Genomic DNA, 22019 nt, shown 5'->3' with positions numbered 1-22019 from the left:
TAGTCACAGTGCACATATGTTTAGGTCAGTGTTGCTTTTATTTCATGGCCAAGACTTGCTGAATTAAACACAAGGAATTGAGAAAGACTAAAAAAAAAAAAAAAAGAAATGAAAAAAGAATGAAACAGGCGTATAAGTATTGCAATCCTTATTTGTTTACAAACTGAAGTTTTCCTTAAATATATTCAATCCATTCTGTCAGTTTATTGCCTAAAATGAATGTTCATCTTGATATCTAAAATTGATATGGACTGTTTACATAATGGCAGCTTGGAAACTCTGTTTAAGATATTCATATGGTTAAGGGTTATATTTCTTAAAGATCCTGTAACACATTATTTTTATGGTTTTATATACAAATAATGATGCTCAAATTAAGATTTCTCGATGTTGTAAGTTTCAAAAAGCAGTATTTATAAAGATATTACCGAATCTGATATTTCATGTAAATAAAGGGAGGTAATTAGAATTTAGTTTTCTATAAATTCTAAGTCAATTTTTCTAATAAGAAATGAATGCATATAATTTAATGATTACTCTGAATATGTACAAGAGTGGTATGCAATCTCAATGACAAAAAGTTACTGTAGATTTATTTTTGAAAGAGTGTTTGTAAAACTTCGTTTTGAACAAACATATTGTCACTGTTCAAAGTTCATAAAGAACAACGGGAAGCACAGTTTGTTCGGGACACTAAAATGTTTATCTGACATCTTTAAAAATTGGAAATAAAAAAAAAATGTAAACATGTCATTGGACTGTTGCTTATATAATTATGGATAAAATCCTTAGGTAAACAGACAGATGCTGTTGAATTTTGAAGTTGTTTAATTTTCTATCTTTTTTTTTTGGATACCATTATGTTTACCTGGCACAAGTTTTATTTGTAAATACATGTATTTCTATAAAATGCTAACAATCATGATTCTGAGTTTGACTGCAAAAACCGAATTTGAACAAGTCATATGTGTAATACAAGATTAAAATTAAAACTTAAATTATTAAATAAAAATCGTATCCTGAAGCTACTAAAATAATTTACTTAAATTTAAAGATAATAACAATCCGAGAATCTTGAAGTGCTTATCATCCCCGATTACAAGAATAATATGCAAATAAGTTTTGTTAGTGCAGTAGACATTTTGTAATTAGATGAAAAAGCTGTTCAATCAATTATATTTTGACAGAGTAAGCTCTTAACGATTTTTTATAAGAACAGAAATATGACTGAAGCCGGTCACAGGGTGACGTAATTGGTGTTTATTCTTTCATTAGTTCTCATGATCTATCGCAAAGCAAAGCTTCGTTTTTTCACCTTTTAATTTTTGTTGTATTAACTTGTATGGGAGCTTACAGTCACATATAATCGTACATGTACATTCATGGATAAGATTATAATAATGTTTATAAGTTTTCATACCATTTAAATTAAGTAATCGTTTAATGTGTTATTTGTTATCATGATTTCCTTGACATGTAAGGTTTCAAAGTATGCTTTATTTAGAGAAAGACAGGAAGAAATATGTAAGAAATTTTCGTTGATTTTGTAGCATATTTCATTTATGCATTATAAATGATGTGTTACTGGCAATTAATTAAAATGTATAAAGAGCTGCTTTTTATCAAATATGTTTAGGGTTGAATTATATACTTTTCATAATATTATGGTCGATTTTCGAAAAGTAAAATAGAATGTTTATGTTAATAAATGTACATACATATTTTATGTAAATATAATAAATTGTTCCGAAATATTATTTTTGTTATCTGATGCTGCTTTTTGGGTAGTTGTACACGTTACGGTACAAGAATATTGGAGAAGGTGACTTCTCGGAGACACTAATCACAACAGAATTATGAAAATTGCAAAAATGCAGACAAATGTTTGATGAGTCTAAACATGAGGAATAATGAAAAAATGTAAATAGTGTATTGTAACGAAGGATCGAGTAATGTTGAAGCAATAAAGCAATAATAATATTCCAGACTCAATCGAACAGCTTATAGCCAACAATGGAAAAAAACAGTTAAAGAAAACGTAGACAAAAGAGACACAGAAACTGATAATCTTAAAGAACCTTGGGGAAACGGACGATACCGCGGATAATACGATATTGCAACAAAATATTGCAGGTCGAATAAGGCAGCTAGAAGAAGGAAACTTTTAAAAGCAACATAAAAAAAAAATAATAAAGAAAAATACAATGAAAAAGAACCTACTATAAATACTCCAAGAAATTGGGCAACAGAAATATCACAAATAAAGTAACCCTATTACTAAGTCAAAGGGCAGAAAACAAGAACCATCTTTTGCTTCTTAACAAAATTACAAATGCGAAAACAAAAAAGCAAAAACGACGAAAAGCTAACACAGAATAGTATCAGGGTAAATAGGAAAATAGAGATGTGTTGATTTTCTATGGGAATTAAACGGCTTATGTATACAAAGATAAAGAAATATTTACAGTAAAAACCACCACATTGCCAAAATCGAAGAAAAGGAGAGGCAAAAATATGTTCCCAAACATGATAGATACTGAACTGTCCTTTTGATAATACGTGCAACTGAAGGAAAAATTGAGCCAACGTGCTTACCGACTCCGTTAATGAAAGAAACGTAACCAAAATATAACCACGAGGTGATTTCCCTACTTGAACATTATACTTACATTATATGGAAGAATCTCAAAGCGTATATGCTGTTTACTCCAAACCTGTTATTGCATACAATCGCTCAGAAAACAAAGACTCGGTCATAATAACGATTAAATCAGCCCAAAGTTTCTACATTATTGCATAATTCTTTTTTTTGGAAATTTTGCCTCTTTAATATCCTTTGTTTGATATGCTCAATTATTAGAGTGGTTCACTCAAAAACCCAATATAGATATAAAGGTTACGTAATTTGTAATGGTGACATGAAGTATACAAAAATAAGTCCCTTGTGACAACTTTGGGGGCACTTGAAAGTGAGAAGTAGCTGTTGAAGCTTTGAGGACTGGTAATGTTGTGATCCCTGATGCTAAGGTATTCTCTAACTGGGCCCCATTGTCCAGCACTAATAAATCTTTCCGAATCGTTGATAAGAGAAAGAACAGGAAATAAAAACCAAAATAAAAACAATAAATGGTACATAGATAATAAATTAGTAAGTCGTTCGCGTTTGGCGTTTGAGATTCAACAAAAACCGCCACATCTCGGGTACCATTTCTGATAATTTGGTGAAAAGGTAAAAAATATTCAATACCATGAAGAACAGTACGTCGCGGTTATCTGAAAATAGAAATATTATTTTAGGAAAATAACTGAGTTTGATAATGACGATGATAAAAAAGAAGTTCATTCTCTTAGAAAACAAGAATAAGGTTCTTCATAGGTCGCAGAAATCGGATAGAATGGACAGGTGGATGAGGTTTAAAGTTAGAAAAGAGGAAAATGTGATTAAAATAGTTACTTTGTATTTATTCAATCAGTGGTTTAGCCTTAAAGTATTTAATAAGCAATCATAATATTCGAATTATTGTGAGTTTTAATATGAACAAACATGCGTTCAGCAATGCACAGACCTATTTATACCTAAATCAAAAGATTGACACAAAATCTTAAAACGCACTAGCCAGTCTATAAAAAGTCTAACTAGTCTTGAAAATCCATAAAGCACTTTTAACCAGCAACTTGTGGCCTGTTACTCTTAACAAGGTAAATATTATATGCAGTAAAATCTTTTAAAGTATTAAAGTTCCTTTAATGTTTAAGATGACACGTGTATTTTATGATTTCCAACAGAAAAGACCAATCGATTTGATTTACATGGGGTAAGAGGCAATCTGACAAAAATTCAGATTCATTTATTTCTTTAATTTAGATCTGATGACAACGGTATATGTTTTGCCTTCTTTGTAATTCTGATTTTCCGAGAAAGATATTTTTAGCAAAGCAATCAAACCGGTTTTACAAAAGCATTAGAAGAAGTATCAAAATACCCTTATGCATGTTAGTAAAACAAATTGTTGATTTTTGTCACAAAAATGTTTGGAGTAATATTTAACAAATTACTTGAACAAATAAAATCAAGTTTTAATCATAGGAGCTCTGGAACAGGACCGGATATTGCGACGCGTAAATCCAATTCGTACCGGCTTTACATATTGTTTGTCCGATCTTTGAATATATTTTCATATTTCTAGTATGTGAGTAGGTGGTCTTTAATTATATAATCTCAATTTAATATAATTTGCTTATTTAAAAGACAGTCAAATTTACGGTAGATCTATATTGAAAAAAGAAAAGAAGGTCACTGCAACGTTCGGCGTAAGTTACCCCTCTTGATATGCTTGATTTTTTAAAAGATAATTTCTAGTACTCTCTTTATGTCATGTATGTCAATAAATACCTGGAAAACTTTTACATTTCTTAGTTATGAATACCGGATGAGTGTTATTAATCATGTTTTAATAAACCTTTTTTCATTTAGGCAAAATCAATTGGACCATATTACCATAAAGTGCCTGTATTTTCGATGTTAACAAATCAAAACACAATTACGCCCATTATAATGTCGACAATACATGTCAGCACGTTTAAAAAATAAACCGTGAAAGTTATATTCGGACGATACCTGATGGTTGACAACGATAATGGAACATAGTTCTGAAACAATTGTAATCAAGTGTAGCCAAAAGCGATAACCTGGCGGATGTCACTCCTTGTCTTTTTGTTATTATACCATAAAATTTGCCAAGTTACAAAAGTAACGGATAGTGTTCAAATGATGATATAATTTTTGAGACGATATACTCGGATAGTACTAAAAGAAATTTAGATGTAACAGAAACATTTTCAAAAACCGTTACACGATATAAAATATGCCGTAATCTGCGGTCCCGTTCTCGAGTTCATATGCTCTTGGCTGTATGGACAACGCCATGTTTGGAATCGTGAGAATTATCTACTCAGTATCGGTTTACCTAAGTTCAAATTAGAAATCATACCGCTTTCCAATGAAAGCTCGCCGATGATTGGATGTGTGCATAGACAGCAGAAATAATTTCGTATATGGTCATGCTCAGATCTAAAAGTGGAGCCTTAATGAAAGGAGATATTAATCAGATTGTGGGGTTGGTCATTGAATGATATGCAAACAGACCAAAAAAGTAATCGAAAATCGAATAATGACAGTATCTGCAATTGGAGTTCAAGTGTTGTAATTCAAAAAGATTTCAATTATATTGCATAACGCTCCATTCGCAGCTCAATGAATATACACTCCCGATAGTGAGCGATAATAAGATATTCGACCGATGCGCAGGACAGTTATATTGCATATACCCATTAAAAAGTTGGGCCAGTTTCCACATTGCATGTCTACAGCGATCCTGGGACGTTTTTACCAAACTACGGTAAAAACTATGTACAAAACAAATATTGGCCAGTATGCTCTTCACATTTTTCATAATTCATAAAAAAATGTTTATAAAAGAAGGCCACAGTCCAATGGAATCTTACTTATTGATTAAGTAAATAAGCAAACAGTTGTTTCAATTAAAGTATATTATTTAAAACCTTTCTTTTCAAATGTTTTCTTTAATTTTATGTCAGTATGTTTATATCATAACGGTAGATTCTGTTTATTTTTTTCCAGTTTAAACATATCCATACTGTATCATTGTTGAATCGGATAGAAAAAAACCCCCACACAATTCCAATACACGTTTGGCCGTCAAGTTGTTCTTAAACTTTAAAACTTAATAAGCAATACTATGGCGAGGTACATACAATTTGTTCTGATTATTTTCACAATAGCATCTTCAGTGTATTCTCAAGAGAATATAGCCCCACAGGACTCCGGGGATGATAAAGTTGGAACCGATCTAGACGGAATGAAACAACTCTTCAATGATGTTTTGTCGGAGTAAGTACTGTCTTCTATTCTATATGCTATAGCAGTACATAAACATAAAGATAATTATATTGAAACGCGAACTCGAACTTTTGAAACTTATGTTAAATCAATATAAACATATAATTGTCAATGTAAGGTGGTGTGAACTTTTGATGAACAATGTTTTTCACCAGGATAGCACTTTTTACCCATATGAAGTGTTAAGAATATTGCAAGAGTAATATATTTTGCATCTCAAAACGTTCATTCATTAGGACGATATGTTTAAATTTGTGTGCATGGAGATATAACCTTTGTTGCACTGTATATTTTTTATATACAATTTTAGGCAATATTCTAAGAACCCAACCTGTGATAATTTCTCGGGATATGTGTGTATATAATTTTATATACATTTTTCAGAAATGTTTGCTTGCTTGGTATACAATCTTATGTTATATTATAACTTTCATATCAACATTTTTTATGTGTTTTTTCATTCAATAACTATTTAAAGACCATCTCAAAATTTCTAGTTACTTGGATAACTTTCATATCATCATTGTACTATTTTAAATATGCTTTGCTTCGTCATTATTATTAAATGGCCATTAAGATTTATTTTTGAAGATTGTCAAACAGAGGAAACATCATCAGACAAAAATACAACAAAATTGAAATATTGACAATGTTGACATATATATTATAGTTTAAATATGTTTCGTATTTTGTCTACCATTTATTGGTTTGAGTGTGTACTTGATATACTCGTATATAAGGAAGCGTCCTGGTGCTAAATCACAACGTTTTACAAAACGAACCAAATTTAAATAGGATTTTTAAGGTCAAACCATAAAATTGCAACATTTTTAATTCCTAATCAGAATTTAAAAAGCCTCAATAGAATAATTGAAATCCTAATTAGGACTTTGTAAATAGGTTTATTTATTTGTCCTAATTGATATGTGTTTTAAAACGATTAATTAGGAGAAACCAAACTTCAGATTTAAAAAGTATCCTATTAAGGGTTTTTCATCTAATTAGAAGACTAAAGGTCTTTTCTTTTCGTATTTTTGAATTATTTAATTGTGCAACCTAACTATCAAGAAAAAGTAACCCATGCCCTGCTAATGTTTTTAAATAGACATGGCCCATCTTCCAATCAATTCAACCATAATCATTTATTATTGCTGGGAAAAAATAAAAAGGCTGGCTGAATAAACGAAAAGTAAAGACCATAATGAGATGGTTTAAGTAAGTTTATTTATTCATATTCCATATATATGTTAAATGACAACAATCAATAGTAAGTACTGAGAAGGAATGGAGTGTCGTATAATTACTTCTCTGATTCGAAGTCAGTCAAAATAATGCAAAAAGAGACAACACTGTCATTTGGAGGCATTTTTTCTACTGAAATGTATATTTGTCTGGGGCAAGACAAAGAACTGTAATACTGTTTACAAGAAGCTCAAACTGTCCAGCTACACACGTTGATATGCTTTAAGTATAATAACTAGTATATTCTGTCTTTCGCGCTCAATTTTTTACTGAAATATAAAGTAACGCGCACTTATAAAAAAAATTTAACCTAGAAAATTTGCAAAATAGTCTGTTTAAGAATATTTGATACAAAGAGAGGCAAGCTTTATGTATGCAGAATTATTTTAAAAAAGTACACGCAGTGAAACTAAACTTATGATTTAGACGAATATAGTATTTTCATGAATTTGATTGTTATTTATATCTAGTCATGATTATTCTTATTAAGATTTTTTTCTGGATCTATATTATTCTTAACTCGCCTTAGTTAGATTGTACTACATGTAGGCAAATTTGACTATTTTGTAAAACCTACTCACTCTAATACTTCAACTGTTTATTAAAAATAGGTGACTTATAGTTTTATAGCACCGGGCTCTTGTATATGCTGACGGAATTTGTATGTACAAAAAATATCATATGTCAATAAAAATAAAATACTTATACAGAAATACAACATTGACCATAAATGACTGAATAGTATTAAATTTATTTAGTTTTAACATGTGTTACCATTTTGACAACCTTTGTTGTCGTATAGCCGAGCAAAGGGAAAACGGGTGACCTTAGCTTTTTGATGAATTGGACATTAAGAAGTAACAAAATAATTATTATATGATTGATCTAATGCAATTTTGACGGGTTTAGATAAAGAAGCAATCAAACACCCCGACGATTCTTAAAATAAATTCGACAATTAAAATAAAATGAAAAGCAAGGAAGAGGGTGTAATTTTTGTATAATGCGTAACTAGTATTTTGTCAAACAAAAATAAGGTAAATTTCGGTGGCACTTTAATGAAAAAGAAAGCCTGACAGTCAGTTGTTTCAAGAATGGCTAGTGTGCATCAAATATAACCAAATCAACATGTATACAGTTTGTAATTTAGGTTTTTAAAAACACTAAAAGTTTGTTTAGAAATAATATATTTTTTACTATTATGTCTTTTACCAAATTTACGTAGGTTAAGTTGAATTGTGCTAGATGTGATGTATTATATTTATATACTATTTCAACAACATACTATATCATGTTTTTATAGCGTCGAATACACCGAAATACCGTGTCCGTTCCTTATTCATACTATATTGTGTTCCACGCCCTTATCCGAAGTTTGACGGAATGACCCGACAAGTTACGATTTTAATATATTTCGTGTATATTAAGGGAGATAAATCGAAAAATACTTGTTTGTTTTGTCCATAAGAAAAGTAAAGACGCTTATACAATAATCAACATTGTCTTTATAATGATGCAAAACTTATACAAAACTAGCTATATTTCAATTATAAGATTTTATAACTCACCCCTAGTATAACATTTACTTACGACAACTAAGTTTGTTCACTGAATGAATGGTGCTTTTTGTTATAACGTTCAGCTTGAGAGACATCCTACGGCGGTTACTCCCCACTTAAAGTTGCAAAGCCAAGTCATCTGTCTGTCACTTTAGTTTTGTTTCATTTTATTATCATGTCTTATCAAATAAACAACACGAATCTTTGATAGACTCATAGCAATTTGAACTTGTTACAGGAGGGTTTGCAGTGAAAACCGCCATTTCTCTCTAAATGCTTAGCAGTTAATGATGAATAAGATATACTGCTAATCATTTCAAACGCTTCCTCCGGTGGTTATGTTTTAAATTTTGATACCGGCGATGATCATACGATTTTTGCTCTATCTATAAACGACAATCTACCAAACAGAAATTTTGTAACTTCAAATGATTATTATAACGGTTATCGTTGTTGCCTTTAGATTAAGCCAAAAACATCATTATGTTGCTCCGTGGTTTTAAATGTAATATTGAAATTCATATGAAATGAAAATTTACAAGATTGCGAAGTGAAAATTGGTGTATGCCGGACAATTTACACCATGGTAATTAAACACCTCTTTACACTTATCAGAATCAATTAAATTGTAAACAAAACACACGATCTTGTTCTAGAAGTATTTTAATTGGTTTTATGAACATGCGCAATGAAATGAAAATGTCAGCATTAAAGCCATTCTTATCCAAGGCAATTAAAAAAGAAAACTAAACAAAACGAAAGAACAATAATAACCTCGTTACCGTTACGGCGAGTTTGTGATTAAATAGGTTAAATACATAAGGTAATTAATTAAAAATAATCATTTGCCTTTGAATAATATCGGATTTCAACTTATAAAGGTGATTTGTTAGAATATCTTTGTTTTGCCATCTATTGCTTTTACTTTTTCATCAACCATTTACAAAAAGTGCATGTCACAGAATATGCATGAAAGAAATGTTATTTTAATGCTATGTTTAATTTTACTGAGCAAAAAGCAATACTTAGGCAAGTTTACTGGCCGTCTAACTGATTCATTTTCATTACTGTATGTTTTGCACCGACTAGGTGACTTATATTCATTACTGGATGTTTTGCACAACTAATGGGCGCAATTAAAACTGGAAAATGACAAAGTACGTAACAATTATAATCGTTCTGTTGAAGATAGTTCATTTGACAAAATCTTACGAGGCGAGGTTACCGTTAGATTCCAAGGAGGATAACATTGGCACAGACTTAAGTGGAATGAAAAAGCTGTTTAATGATAAATTATTTCAGTGAGTATATCTACAATATTTTTAAGTCATAAGCAGATCTGTTAAACACCTTATTTTTTCAGCATCTATAAATTAGGCAGAGCTGATTCCAGAATGTTTGAAAATTGAGATTATTGTAACAACCATTTCAAAATATTCGAGTTGGTTCAGTCATAAATAAAATGACTTGATTATGTATAAGGTTATACTTTTTTGACGCTGTATACGGTTTCGAGTCAGGCTAGCGGGATAAATGTTTTAATATATGTATTATTTTCAATATGGATATTATTCACTATAAATATACCACATCATTCTTATTTAATTCCAGGCACGTAATGAGTAAATGAGTTTTAAATAAATAACTATGCCAAAGGCACTAAGGGAAAACGTTTGCTGACCACCTCAAATAAATCTGGCACATTTTCATTTGCAAATATTATAATCATACAGTACTCTCGGTCGAGATGACATTTTCTTCATAAAGTTTCCCGTCTAACTAGGTTTTAATAGTTATCCATTTAGGAAAAGTCTCATATGGGCAGTATTTGTTTCCTGCCTCACAACAGTTCTTACTAAAGTATAAAAGAAATATATGTAGAATACGTTAAAGCCTTGGTTTCTAATTTATCTTATTATCTAATTTTATAAAAATCTGGAAACAAAGTGATCCCTCGGAAACATCAATAACAACAAAATTACATAAGTTTGATTGAGGCTGTACATGGGGAATAATGAATAAGTGCAAATCCCTCACCCCCCTAGCACCGACTTGAGCGATACATACTTGTACTGGCATCAATGATCCCGAAGGACCAGACAGTTTATTGATCGATCTCTACTTTGACCATTTATTTGAATAACTGTTAAAACAGATTTAACCACGAACATTGACATGACTGTGTTTTTTTGCTAACAAATATGTTGTGGTGAAATTCTTATCGTATCCACTAATGGCAAAACTGTATTTATTGGTACATTTTGTAAGATGTACCATTAATCTATCAGATGCTTGTATTGTTGATATAACTGAACACAAGTGTTACACCATTAACCGCGATGCAAATGAAAAGAAGTTATTTTCTAAATAGCAGACCTACGTTCTACGTCTGGCCCATATTATCCAATTTTTGATATTTCCACGTGTTACAGCTAATTTATAGTTTTAATACCTTAAGTTCATTGGTTATTTCCGTTCTTGTATCAAAACGTTAAGTACCGTGAACTATTCCCGCAGAGCTTTTCGAATGAATTTAATCTTTAGATGCATGGAAGTGTATGTGATCTGTTTTGGTAAATGAGGGGGTATGCAAAATGTAGTCCTACTTTGTACATAAATGAATAATCAGTCTTATATAAATCATATGAGGTATCTTCAAAAAGTTTGCGGAGTTTAACTGTCATTTTCTCTTTGGTAAATAAAAACAACCTAAGTTGATATGAATCGAAACTGTGTTTATTTCTAAAAGAAGTTTTACTTTTATTGTAAACTTTAATATCTTTTACGAGTTATGTGCACTTTAATATGTGCAATGTGAACAGAAGAGACGCAGTCCACATACTTTTTTTACAACTCTCGTAATTGATTTATGTTTACTGAAATAATTGTGACTCAAACATTGTGAATAAATTAAACTAAAACGAACACATATTTATACTACATAATAGTGTTTTGAAAAAATGGAAGACAAACAGGTTAAAATATCGTTTATTTTGGAGTATTGCGGAACACCTCGGTTAATTAGGATTACCTCCCCTGTAGAGCTTCTGACTCGAAATGCAGGTATATGTCGTCATAAACACCAATTAACACTTTTAAAATCTAGCTTTGTAATAAAAGATTATGTCAAATATCTTTGCCTACCTGTGGTTTTTCTAATCAGTAAAAAGTTTTTGATTCAAACAATTCGGAAACGATTATGCAAACACTATATCAACTTCAAACAAAAGTCTAGAAAAGCGCGTCCTTTGAATGGTTCAGGAAAGTCTTATGAAAAGGAGATATCAAAAATGATTTTAAAAATAAGCTAAATTGTCTACATGTCTGTTGAGGGAGGATTTATTGCCCATATAAAGCAAGAGTGGTGGACGTATCCTTCTTTGAATTTCATACATAATTTTCTGGCATTTACACCATTAAACAACCACTGCTAATATTGCTACAAATATCAACAGTCCGACTAAATAAACGTAACGGGACAAGACTGCTGCTGAAGGCCATATTTCTTTTGAAAGATAAGCACATTTCCTGGGACAACACAATCTTTCGCTTGAACTGTTCTCATTTACTGTCCAGTTACATGCGTATCATTGATATGCGGTTTTACATGAGTTACATAATACATGATACATGATAATATTTTGACCATTTATTCCGCGTATGACAGCACTTGTATCAATAGACATATAAACAGCCTTGCGGTATAGTAAAGGAATTCTTGTGACCATGACAAGTCAAATTCGACTTTTGTTGCATTGGATATTTATAGCCAGAAAAGATAATTATTATGACATAAATCGATGATAAATATCGATGAGTTTTAAAAAGAAGCATTCGGAGCGCCTTGACGATTATTTATTATCTCAGAGAGGAAACAGGTATGACAATCAGAGTCATTTAAAGAATGCCCATAGCAAATCATATATAACCAAACAAGAAACAACGCCAACATATAAACAGTTTGTACTTTCGCTTTTTAAAATATTTCCTTTTTTATTTCATAAATAAGGTACCTTTTACTGATCTTTCAAACAATTCATTTTCTTCAAGTGAACTTGTATTAGGTATAATGTGTACAAACTAACTCAACAAAACCCAGCATTTACTTACCAAAAATTATGTTTCTGATGTTTGAGCGTATGTAAGACCAAAATACCGTTACTATTCTGCATATGCAAAAATGGACAATACTTGTGTATTTGTTTGCTACAAAAAAGGAAAACAGCCTATAAAATAATAAAAATGTCCTTTTTATGATGCAAAATTGTTTAAAAAGGAAGCAATGTTTCAATTTTTAAATCGACCAGTCATCCCCTTTTAACTTATTACAAACTAACTTATAACGACAATTTTAGTAGACTGAACAATGCAGCGGTTACTTCACCTGACTCAATTTATGTGACCACAAGCAGGGCTGAGGATATGTACAAAAGCATATAATCGTTTATTCCTTCTGTCATGGTAGTTTAATTTCATTTAAAAAGAATGGATAAGGTACAAAGACGTTCTATGAAGTAATATCATTACAGACGACATTCCACTGTACGGGAAGTTTGTAACCGATCAATTTCAAATAATGTTAAATTCAAATAACTCACATTTTAGGATAATAAATCAAAACGTCATTCTGTTGCTCGGTGCGTTTTCTATAGATGTTTTAAGTGAAATAATGATAGATCTTGTGAAATATTTATAGGAAAAAAAAATTACGAACTTGCAAAATAAAATTTTATGTGCGGTGGTGTAAACATTGCATTTTCATCAGCTTTTGAGAGTGAACTTAAATGTACATAAAACGCACAATATTGTTTAAGAAGTAGTCTTACACAATTGGGTTTTTTTACTATGCACAGATAAATGAAAATAAAAGCGTGAAAGCCATTCTTATGCAAGGTAATTAACGGAAAATAAATGAAACGACAGAAGAAATAACGGGAGGTTTGTCAACTACGCTACGCTTCACCCTGAACCCCTTTACATTTGCTAGCCTATTATTTAATCATTTTTATATACTTGTCGATTTCTCTAATTTCTATGTATTTAAGTAATCACCCGTCCGTGCTTTGCCTTGGGCACTGGCCGGTTTTTGAATGGTGTGCTGCTTGGCTCCTTGCCGGTGGTCATGTGTTGATGGCTCGTGTTAGGGTTGCATTCATTGAAGCCGTCCTTTTTTGTTGAGGTTGCTTTAAATTTGTTTTACATATTTGATAAAATAGTTTAGAAACATAACATGCATTATACTCTTATGATTAACATTATCGTTCGGGCAATATCGAATTTATTTAGACCATTCAATACTTATTTTAAGAATATCTGCTATGGTTTTCTATCTACTTACTTTTGTCATTTTCAATCGACTTTTTTTCAAAATATGAAGAGTATGCCTGTCACAGAATTTGACTGGAGCAAATATTTAATTTGTTGATAAGAAAAAACGAAGAAACAAGTTTATAAACCGACTAAATATTTAGTTTTATTAATTTATTTTTATTTATCGCAATAGGGTTATTGATGGGAACAATTAAAATTGAGAAATGGAAACAATGTACGTCATAGTTATATTGGTTATGCTGCAGATAGTTCATTATACAAAGTCTGCCGAGCTCAGAATAGCTACGGATTCTGTGGAAGATAATGTTGGCACGGATTTAAGTGGAATGAAAAAGCTGTTTAATGATAAGTTACATAAGTGAGTACATTTTAATTATCGTAAAGTTATAAGCAGACTTGTTAAAAAGCTTCAGTTAGTACAGTACAGTTCGATAATTAAAATCCTATTACTGCAGCATCGATGAATAAGGCAGAGCATATATTGTATTCGTGGACGTTCATTTTATACCCATACAACTTATCACTTAAATACATGCAAATCTCAAAGCGAAAATACGCTTCAACGCATTGAAAAATCCGTATTATGTAAGTGGTAAATACGGTTCCATAAACGGAAGAGCCGGACTTTTTCACGTTGGTTCCCTTCATAATTGTTTATAACATGGCATTTGAAGCCTCTTTGACAGAAATTACGTATTTATTTGACAAATAAGTGATCTTGAATTTAATTTCTTGTCAACAATACATACGTTTCTGAAATAAGTAATGGAAGTAAAGTTTATCAAACAGTTTTTGTATTTAAACGTAAAGGTCTATAATAAAAGTATAATTATGTTGTGGTCATGTGAATTGTATTTTGCTGCCCGCAAATTGGGTGAGACATTTGGTCTCACAAGATGTAAATTTTCCAACACTGCTCGTGGCAAAATACAATGCCTCAGAAAGCAAGCAACAACAGCATTATGTACCATGTTTATCAACCATTAATGTATATTCGTGGTAGGTTAATCGGGAAAATAAATTGCCGGTCATACTTTCCGCTGATAGGAAGAATTCATGGTTAAATTTTATTTTATTCACTGTTAATGTACTATATCATTCTTGTTTAATTTTGGGCTTGTAAAGGCATGAGTCATTGAGTTTTGAATTATATAATTTGCCCAAAGGACTAAGGGAGAGCGGTCCTGCAGACCTACTAAATGAATTTGGTGCATTTCCAGATGCAAATGGTATAATTTTCAAAGTTTCTACATTCTTTTAGAAAAGCTGCCATTTCCCAAAAGCCCAGTTTCCGACGATTTTGCCTTCAATATTCAGACTAATAAGAACCTCAGTTACCAACCTAAGTTTTGTCTGTTTGTTTGTTTCATTTTACGCCTTTTTCAACAGTATTTCAGACATATAGGCGGGTAGTTTCCTAACCATCGTTCCTTGAGAGTTACACCAGTACTACACTACCTTCCTCCGCGCTAAACTACCAAAGCATCTCCCGGGAATCGAACCCACGCCAGAGAGGTAACTGGATTAGAAGTCTTCGACTCTAATCCCTCGACCACGGAGGCGGTCGTCTCCCACTTAAGTAAGTGAGAGTACAAGTGAGAGTACAAGTTTATAGACAACAGGTTCGTGAGCGAGGTGCACGTTCTTCATGATATTTTAAATAACAGATTGTGTACTTCCCCTCTGATGTAAGTGAAAAAGCTAGCAATCTATGGTGGCTGATTTCTGCCATTTCGTGTCTTTGACTTTTCGCCTTTCAAACTTCGGAGGCGAAGACACGATGATATGCTTACTGTGTTCGCCTTCGACTTTTGAGGGCGCCGACACGAAGACACGACTCATTTTAGGCAAAATAACGATATTTTCATAGGCGAAGACACCAGATCTTCTTCTGCAAAATTATCATCTTGTATATCCAGTAACGCAGGAATGTGCAAATAACGTAAAATAAGCGCAGTAAGCACTTACTCATTTCTCCCAATTTGGTGTACAGTGAAAAATATTGGTCCATTTACTTATCGCTGTAACCACTTAATTGCTCAATTCTGGAATTGCCTTTTTGCACATTCCTGCGTTACTGGGTATACACGGTGATTATCGTGTCGACGCGAAGAAATCTTCGTATCGGCGCTCTATATTTGTCGTGTCGTCGCCTCAAAATGCGGAAGTCGAAGGCACAATAACTGGTCAATGTAACGTGTCTTTGACTTTCGTGGCGAAAACACGACACAAAGACGTCAAACAATAAACAAGCGAATTCGTTGAATTTATATCCCCCGCCGAGTACTGGTTATTATTAACACAACAACTGAAGACATAAGGCTTTATTTATATAATAATCATGGCATAAACTGTAATATTCTTTGAACTTGAAGCCTTGTACCTTCAAACAAGAAGAAGTTTTAAGTTTTCACTATATACATACAAGGAAAATCTATGACCCCCTGGAGTGGGGCCAATTTTGACCCCAGGACTAAAATTTGAACAATTTTGGTAGAGGACCTATAGGTTATATTATATACCAAATATCAAAGCTCAAGGCCTTGTACTTTCAGACAAGATTTTTTAAGTTTGCATTTTTTGAAACTCCTTTTCTGGCCCTGTGACCTACTTATGCAACAGATTGGAACCATTTGATCAACTTTGGCAGGGGACCACCCTAGTATCATTCCTGTAAAGTTTGGTTGCTGTGCAGTCATTTGTTTCTGAGGAGATGTTGTTTAAAGAAATTGCTGACGACGCACGACGACGGACGGTGGGGGATCACAATAGCTCACCTAGATGTAAAAACATCTTAATCTCCAGACTTCATTGCCATTTTCAAGGCATCAAGAAGGGATCTCACAATTTCCAAATATTTTAAAATGTTATTGTTACAAATCATTTTAATTCTTCTTTAATAAAAACTAGAAATGTGTCCATAGGACACGGGTGCCCCAACCGCGCCACTGTTCTGTCAATCTTATGACTCTAGGTCAAATATTTTTTGAAAACTAAAAATCTTTTTACTAAGTAAAGGGCAAGAACTTTACAAATACTGAATAAATCCCCAAGCAAACCCCAAGTTGAAAATTGCAAATTTATACTACTGTAGGGCAATAACTCTAACAAAACTGAATAAGTTCACATGCAAAGTCCCAGGTTCATAGTTTCACAGTGAGGGGAATTATTATTCCTGTAATTTAGTGATGTTGATCATTATTCCTGTAACGTTGGTCGATTCTAACTCAAGCTCTCAAGGATCAAATAACAACATAATGAAACAGTTTTTACTAAGTCAAGGGAAATAACTCTACAAATACTAGATAAATCCACAAGCAAAACCCCATGAACAAGCTAAATATGCTGAGCAACTTTCCAATAAGGTTTAATGACTCTATGTCAAATCCTTTTTGAGTTACATGCGACACATGTTGAAAATTGCAAATATTTTCTAAGTCAAGGGCAATTACTCTAAAAATACTAAATAAATCCAGACGAAAATACCCAGATGCACAACTACACACTCTGATCAACATTCCTGTAAATTATCATGACTCTAGGTCAAATACGTTTTGAGTTACATGCGACTCAAGTTGAAAATTGCAAAATTTTACTAAGTCAAGGGCAATAACTCTAAAAATACTAAAATTATCCAGACGAAAATACCCAGGTGCACAACTTCACATGCTGATCAACATTCCCATAAAGTTTCGTTGAATTCCAGCCATTAGTTGCAGAGAACTACTCCGGAAACGAAATTCGGACGGACGGATGGATGGACGGATGGAAGGACGGACGGACAACGCCAAAACTATATTCCCCTCCCGATTCCATCGGCGGGGGATAATAAAGCCAACTTGATAATATTTACTATTAGACATAATTAACCACGTAAGAAGTATACATGAATGTTGTTGGCAAAGAAGAGATACAAGATTTGACATTACCCATTTATATTGGTGGTTATAAATTTCTCTAGAAAAGAATATAATTATATACTATATCAAAAACCTCATTTACAACTTTATATACCTTTTTTCAAGCAGTATTCTGTAGCAGTATCCATATGATACATTTATATTGTTTTTAGATCATTACTTTCATACTTATGGAAAAAAGTGCTCATTGTAGACCTATCCAATATAACATAATGAAATGGGTTTTATTGCACTCATGACATATGCTTCTAAATTGTGCTCTTAAAATACTAGAAACTGTATCAAGCTGTGAATTTTTCATTATTTCTTATAAATTTTAAGACGTGTTGCAGTTCAAAAATAAAAACATTTTTATAAGATTTGAAGTATGTACTAGCGGTAACCTCTTTATATCATTACAATGGTAAGTTCACGATAATTAACCCCATGCTGATAGCAATTGAAATATGTCTGTTCAAAAATTCTCGTTAGACTGGTTAAGTGAACCTGATGTCTATCTATCATTCGTAAAGAATCAAGCGTTTGAACACAAAAGACTCGTAAAGAATATATAATGATTGTTCTTTACGGCGAATCTGTTGTCATGTTCGTACTGAACTGATGTTCTTAAACTATTTTGTTATAAGTAATTTGGTAACATGTTCAGCTACATCATGATAAGTTTCATTACATGTTTGATAGTCGTTTTGACAATGATTGTGTCTGTGAGGACACAGGTTATGTCAATGCCTGCGGATTTAACAGACGATAATGTAGGAACAGATTTAGAGGGAATGAAGCAACTTTTTGTTGACACACTATCAAAGTAAGTTGGATTTGTGATTTAGTAGGCTTTATTTATCTGAGACTATAAGCACAAGAGAGCGACATTTTTTGTTTATAATGGCATTTTTCTTGGTACAAATTAACAACATATCTTTTTAGGACCAACGTTTTTTATTTTTTCCTTTCGTCAAAATGTATGTCTAGATCTGAAGGCATTTCCACCTGCCTTATTTACATAATTATATTTTCCCCTATATTGACATACCTTTAAACTGTTGCAGTATGAATATTTGCATATATCATGAATAAGGCAAAGTCTTGAACACCGCATATTGGAGTAAACGCACTTTGGGTAAACTTTGCAGCGCACTTTGGAGTCAAACGCACTTTGGGGTCAAAGTCGACAAAATGACTCTAACGTGAGTTAATACATGTATGCTATATATCAAGACATTTTGACTTCCAGAGTATTGAAGATTTAGCTGAGTTATGCTTAAATACTGAGTACTTACTTTTTTTCGATATAAATAATTATATTATAATTTGGCATCCATCTTGGAAGATTAAATTAGAGAAAAGATTAAACATTATTAAATGTTTCAATTTTTTCCCAGTAATGACAGGATGATACCCCCTGAATTATTTTTAATGCAAGTCTTTTCTTCAACTTTAAACATAGAAAGAATTATAATTAACTTACAAAGAAATGTTATCCCACTTTAAGGGAAATTCCAGATTTTTATTGGATCGTCACCAGTCCTATCGTATAAGGATAAAGATTTTAATCAGGTGATAATATGTGTGTCATGCAACCTCTACAATTATCGGCACACAACACTCGTTCATGGGTAATACTTAAATAATATGTTATCGAATGTATTATTACACTCAATACATATCCAGCATACATGAATTTATATATTAACTGTGAGGTCTCTACCATTGACATTATAAGATATTACATTGAAATATCACTAAAATTCATTCTTATTGATTTAATTTTAATGACACTCGAAAGTTTATCTGGTGTAAAAATGCATATGTACCTGTAATACACATTTTGGGGTCTTACTGTGACACCAAAGTGCAAAACGCACTAAACGCACTTAGAGATTAGATACCGAAATGTGTTTGACCCCAAAGTGCAGTGTTACAATGCCCCAAAGGGTGCTCTTACGAAGAAATTACTTTTACAAAAGTGTAAGAATTTCAAATCAATATCTTTAATATATTTTACGCACAAAGAAAGTCCACGAATTTTTTGGATAACCCCTCGTAACTTATATTATTAGTATTCTTATCAAGTATAAGAAATCCTTCAGAGAACATGAACGCACTGAAATATTTTAATTGCGGGAAAATGTCAGAACACAGAAAAGCTCCATTTTGGAAGGATAATAATCATATGAAATGAACTGACCGGAAGTGATAGAGACTGTATCTTAATCATTGACAGCCTACGACGACAATGATATTGACTATAATGAAGTAAGTACTGTAATGTATATTTGATTTTATTATATACTTATAAATGAAAATTATTATTGACAAAATTAATATTGATTAAATTAATGCGTATTTTCACTGTAAGAATGAATTCTTAACAGCAGTGAAACATAATTTCCGTATTTTCACTGGTTTCTTGCTGGACTTCTTTCTTCTTAATTCAGCAAATAATCAAAATTTTAGGGGACGTCTATCAAATTGTCATGTCAAAAAAGAGAAAGATGTAGTATTTAACTTCATTTAATTTAACCTCGAATTTAGATTGATTGATATTTATTCAGGTTAAAACACACAATGTATTTCGAAAGTTTGTCAAACATAAACATCACATGAGGCTCATTATTAAATAATAAATAATAATAACATTGTAGTTCTCTCAAAGAACATTTGTTTTCAAAAAACATAATAGAAAGTCCCCTATGTGAATGTGGTGACATAGAAAACACATCTCATTATTTCTTCTCGTGTCCAAGGTACCAAGATGAACGAAATGTCCTCCTTAATAATTTAAGTGAAATAACAACTGTCACAACGTTTTAGTTTATGGTGATAATTCAATTGCTGACGATTTAAATGAAGCAATAGTCCTTCATATACACTCATATTTGCACAGAACAAAACGTTTTGAAATGTAATAGAAAGTTATTGTTTCGACTAATATGAAATAGAGATTTAGATGCATAATATCTTCTCAAAAGTATATTATCAAATTCATTCATCCATCAACTCCATAGTATTTTAGTGACCATTCCTGTTGTCTTTCTTTTTTTATTCTCTCAAATCTGTCTCTTATTTCCTACCATCTATTACTTAACAATTTCAACAATTAACTAACGTTTCCATTTCTTTATTTTTTTTAAAAAATTTTCAACATGTTTAAAAGTTCTATTATTTTTCTTGATAAGTTTAAACGTGCTAATTTGTGCATTTATCACTTACGTGTATTTATGCTATAGAGCTATAGGGTTTTCTTTCACATTTTTATGTCAATATTCTATTATTAAGGTCGTTTCGATTAGGAAAACCAGAGTGTAAATTGCTAACTTTCCTGTACATGTAAAAAAGCAAGTTTATATTGAAAATGTTATGTATATTTAACTCAAAAATGCATATAATTGTTACCGTTTTACATACTGTTTGAGATAGTGATTACGGAAAGAGTTTCTAAAAAAGCTTTCAAGCTTTCTACTCAATCCGTACTATTTATTATTTGTCAATAATCATGTAAATGTAATACTTATAAATAAAATATTTTTAAAACTAATAAATAATAATAAATAACATAAACTAAAACAATACTTTTCAGACAAGCATTGTACTGATTCGCCCGTGTGAATAAGTATGAATGTCTCTAACAGGTACAAAATCTTCTTTCATATATGAAGGGCATTGGTTTATTAACAATTTTAGAAACATGATTAAGACGTAATTGCTTATTTCTGTTTTCTACATTTAATTAAGACATAATTGCAAGAATAACGTTATTGACACTTTCTGTAGATCCCTAATAAATTTATTTTCACAAACTTGAAGCTTACTTTAAAAAAACTTCTTCAGACTCGGGTACCAAATTAAGAAATTTAGAGACTGAAAATTTATTGATACTTTTCCCCCGAAATTGGCAAATTTCATAAATAAAGTTTCATTTTGACCCAGTTTGTACGGTTACTTCAGGGCAAATGTTCTTAAGCAAATCGTGTAACAAGGCTAGCTAAAAAGTCTTTTAAGATATTTTCATTCTTAATGTAAGGGGCGATTTAAATAGATCAATTGAGA

At 31.7% G+C, this 22019-nt stretch overlaps 1 protein-coding gene across 2 annotated transcripts in view; it reads left to right on the top strand.

Annotated features, from left to right (window-relative positions):
• The first annotated feature begins 5744 nt into the window (after positions 1 to 5744).
• Positions 5745 to 22019, top strand: part of LOC132742614 (acetylcholine receptor subunit beta-type unc-29-like) — a 54075-nt gene continuing 37800 nt past the window's right edge. Inside the window, exon 1 of one of the 2 annotated variants that reach the window (XM_060731065.1) lies at positions 5745 to 5911. In XM_060731065.1, the coding sequence (XP_060587048.1) occupies positions 5760 to 5911 (152 nt within the window). In that variant the 5' untranslated portion in view covers positions 5745 to 5759. Of the gene's footprint in view, positions 5912 to 18580; positions 18778 to 22019 lie in introns of those variants that run through there. The other variant, XM_060731064.1, reaches the window with a different exon arrangement.

This window comes from Ruditapes philippinarum, unplaced genomic scaffold (genome assembly GCF_026571515.1).
Source record: "Ruditapes philippinarum isolate M1 unplaced genomic scaffold, ASM2657151v2 ctg4250_1_1_1_1, whole genome shotgun sequence".
NCBI classification, from domain to species: Eukaryota; Metazoa; Mollusca; class Bivalvia; order Venerida; family Veneridae; genus Ruditapes; species Ruditapes philippinarum.
The sequence above is the reverse complement of the archived record's forward strand: the minus strand, read 5'-3'. Positions and strand labels throughout refer to the sequence as shown.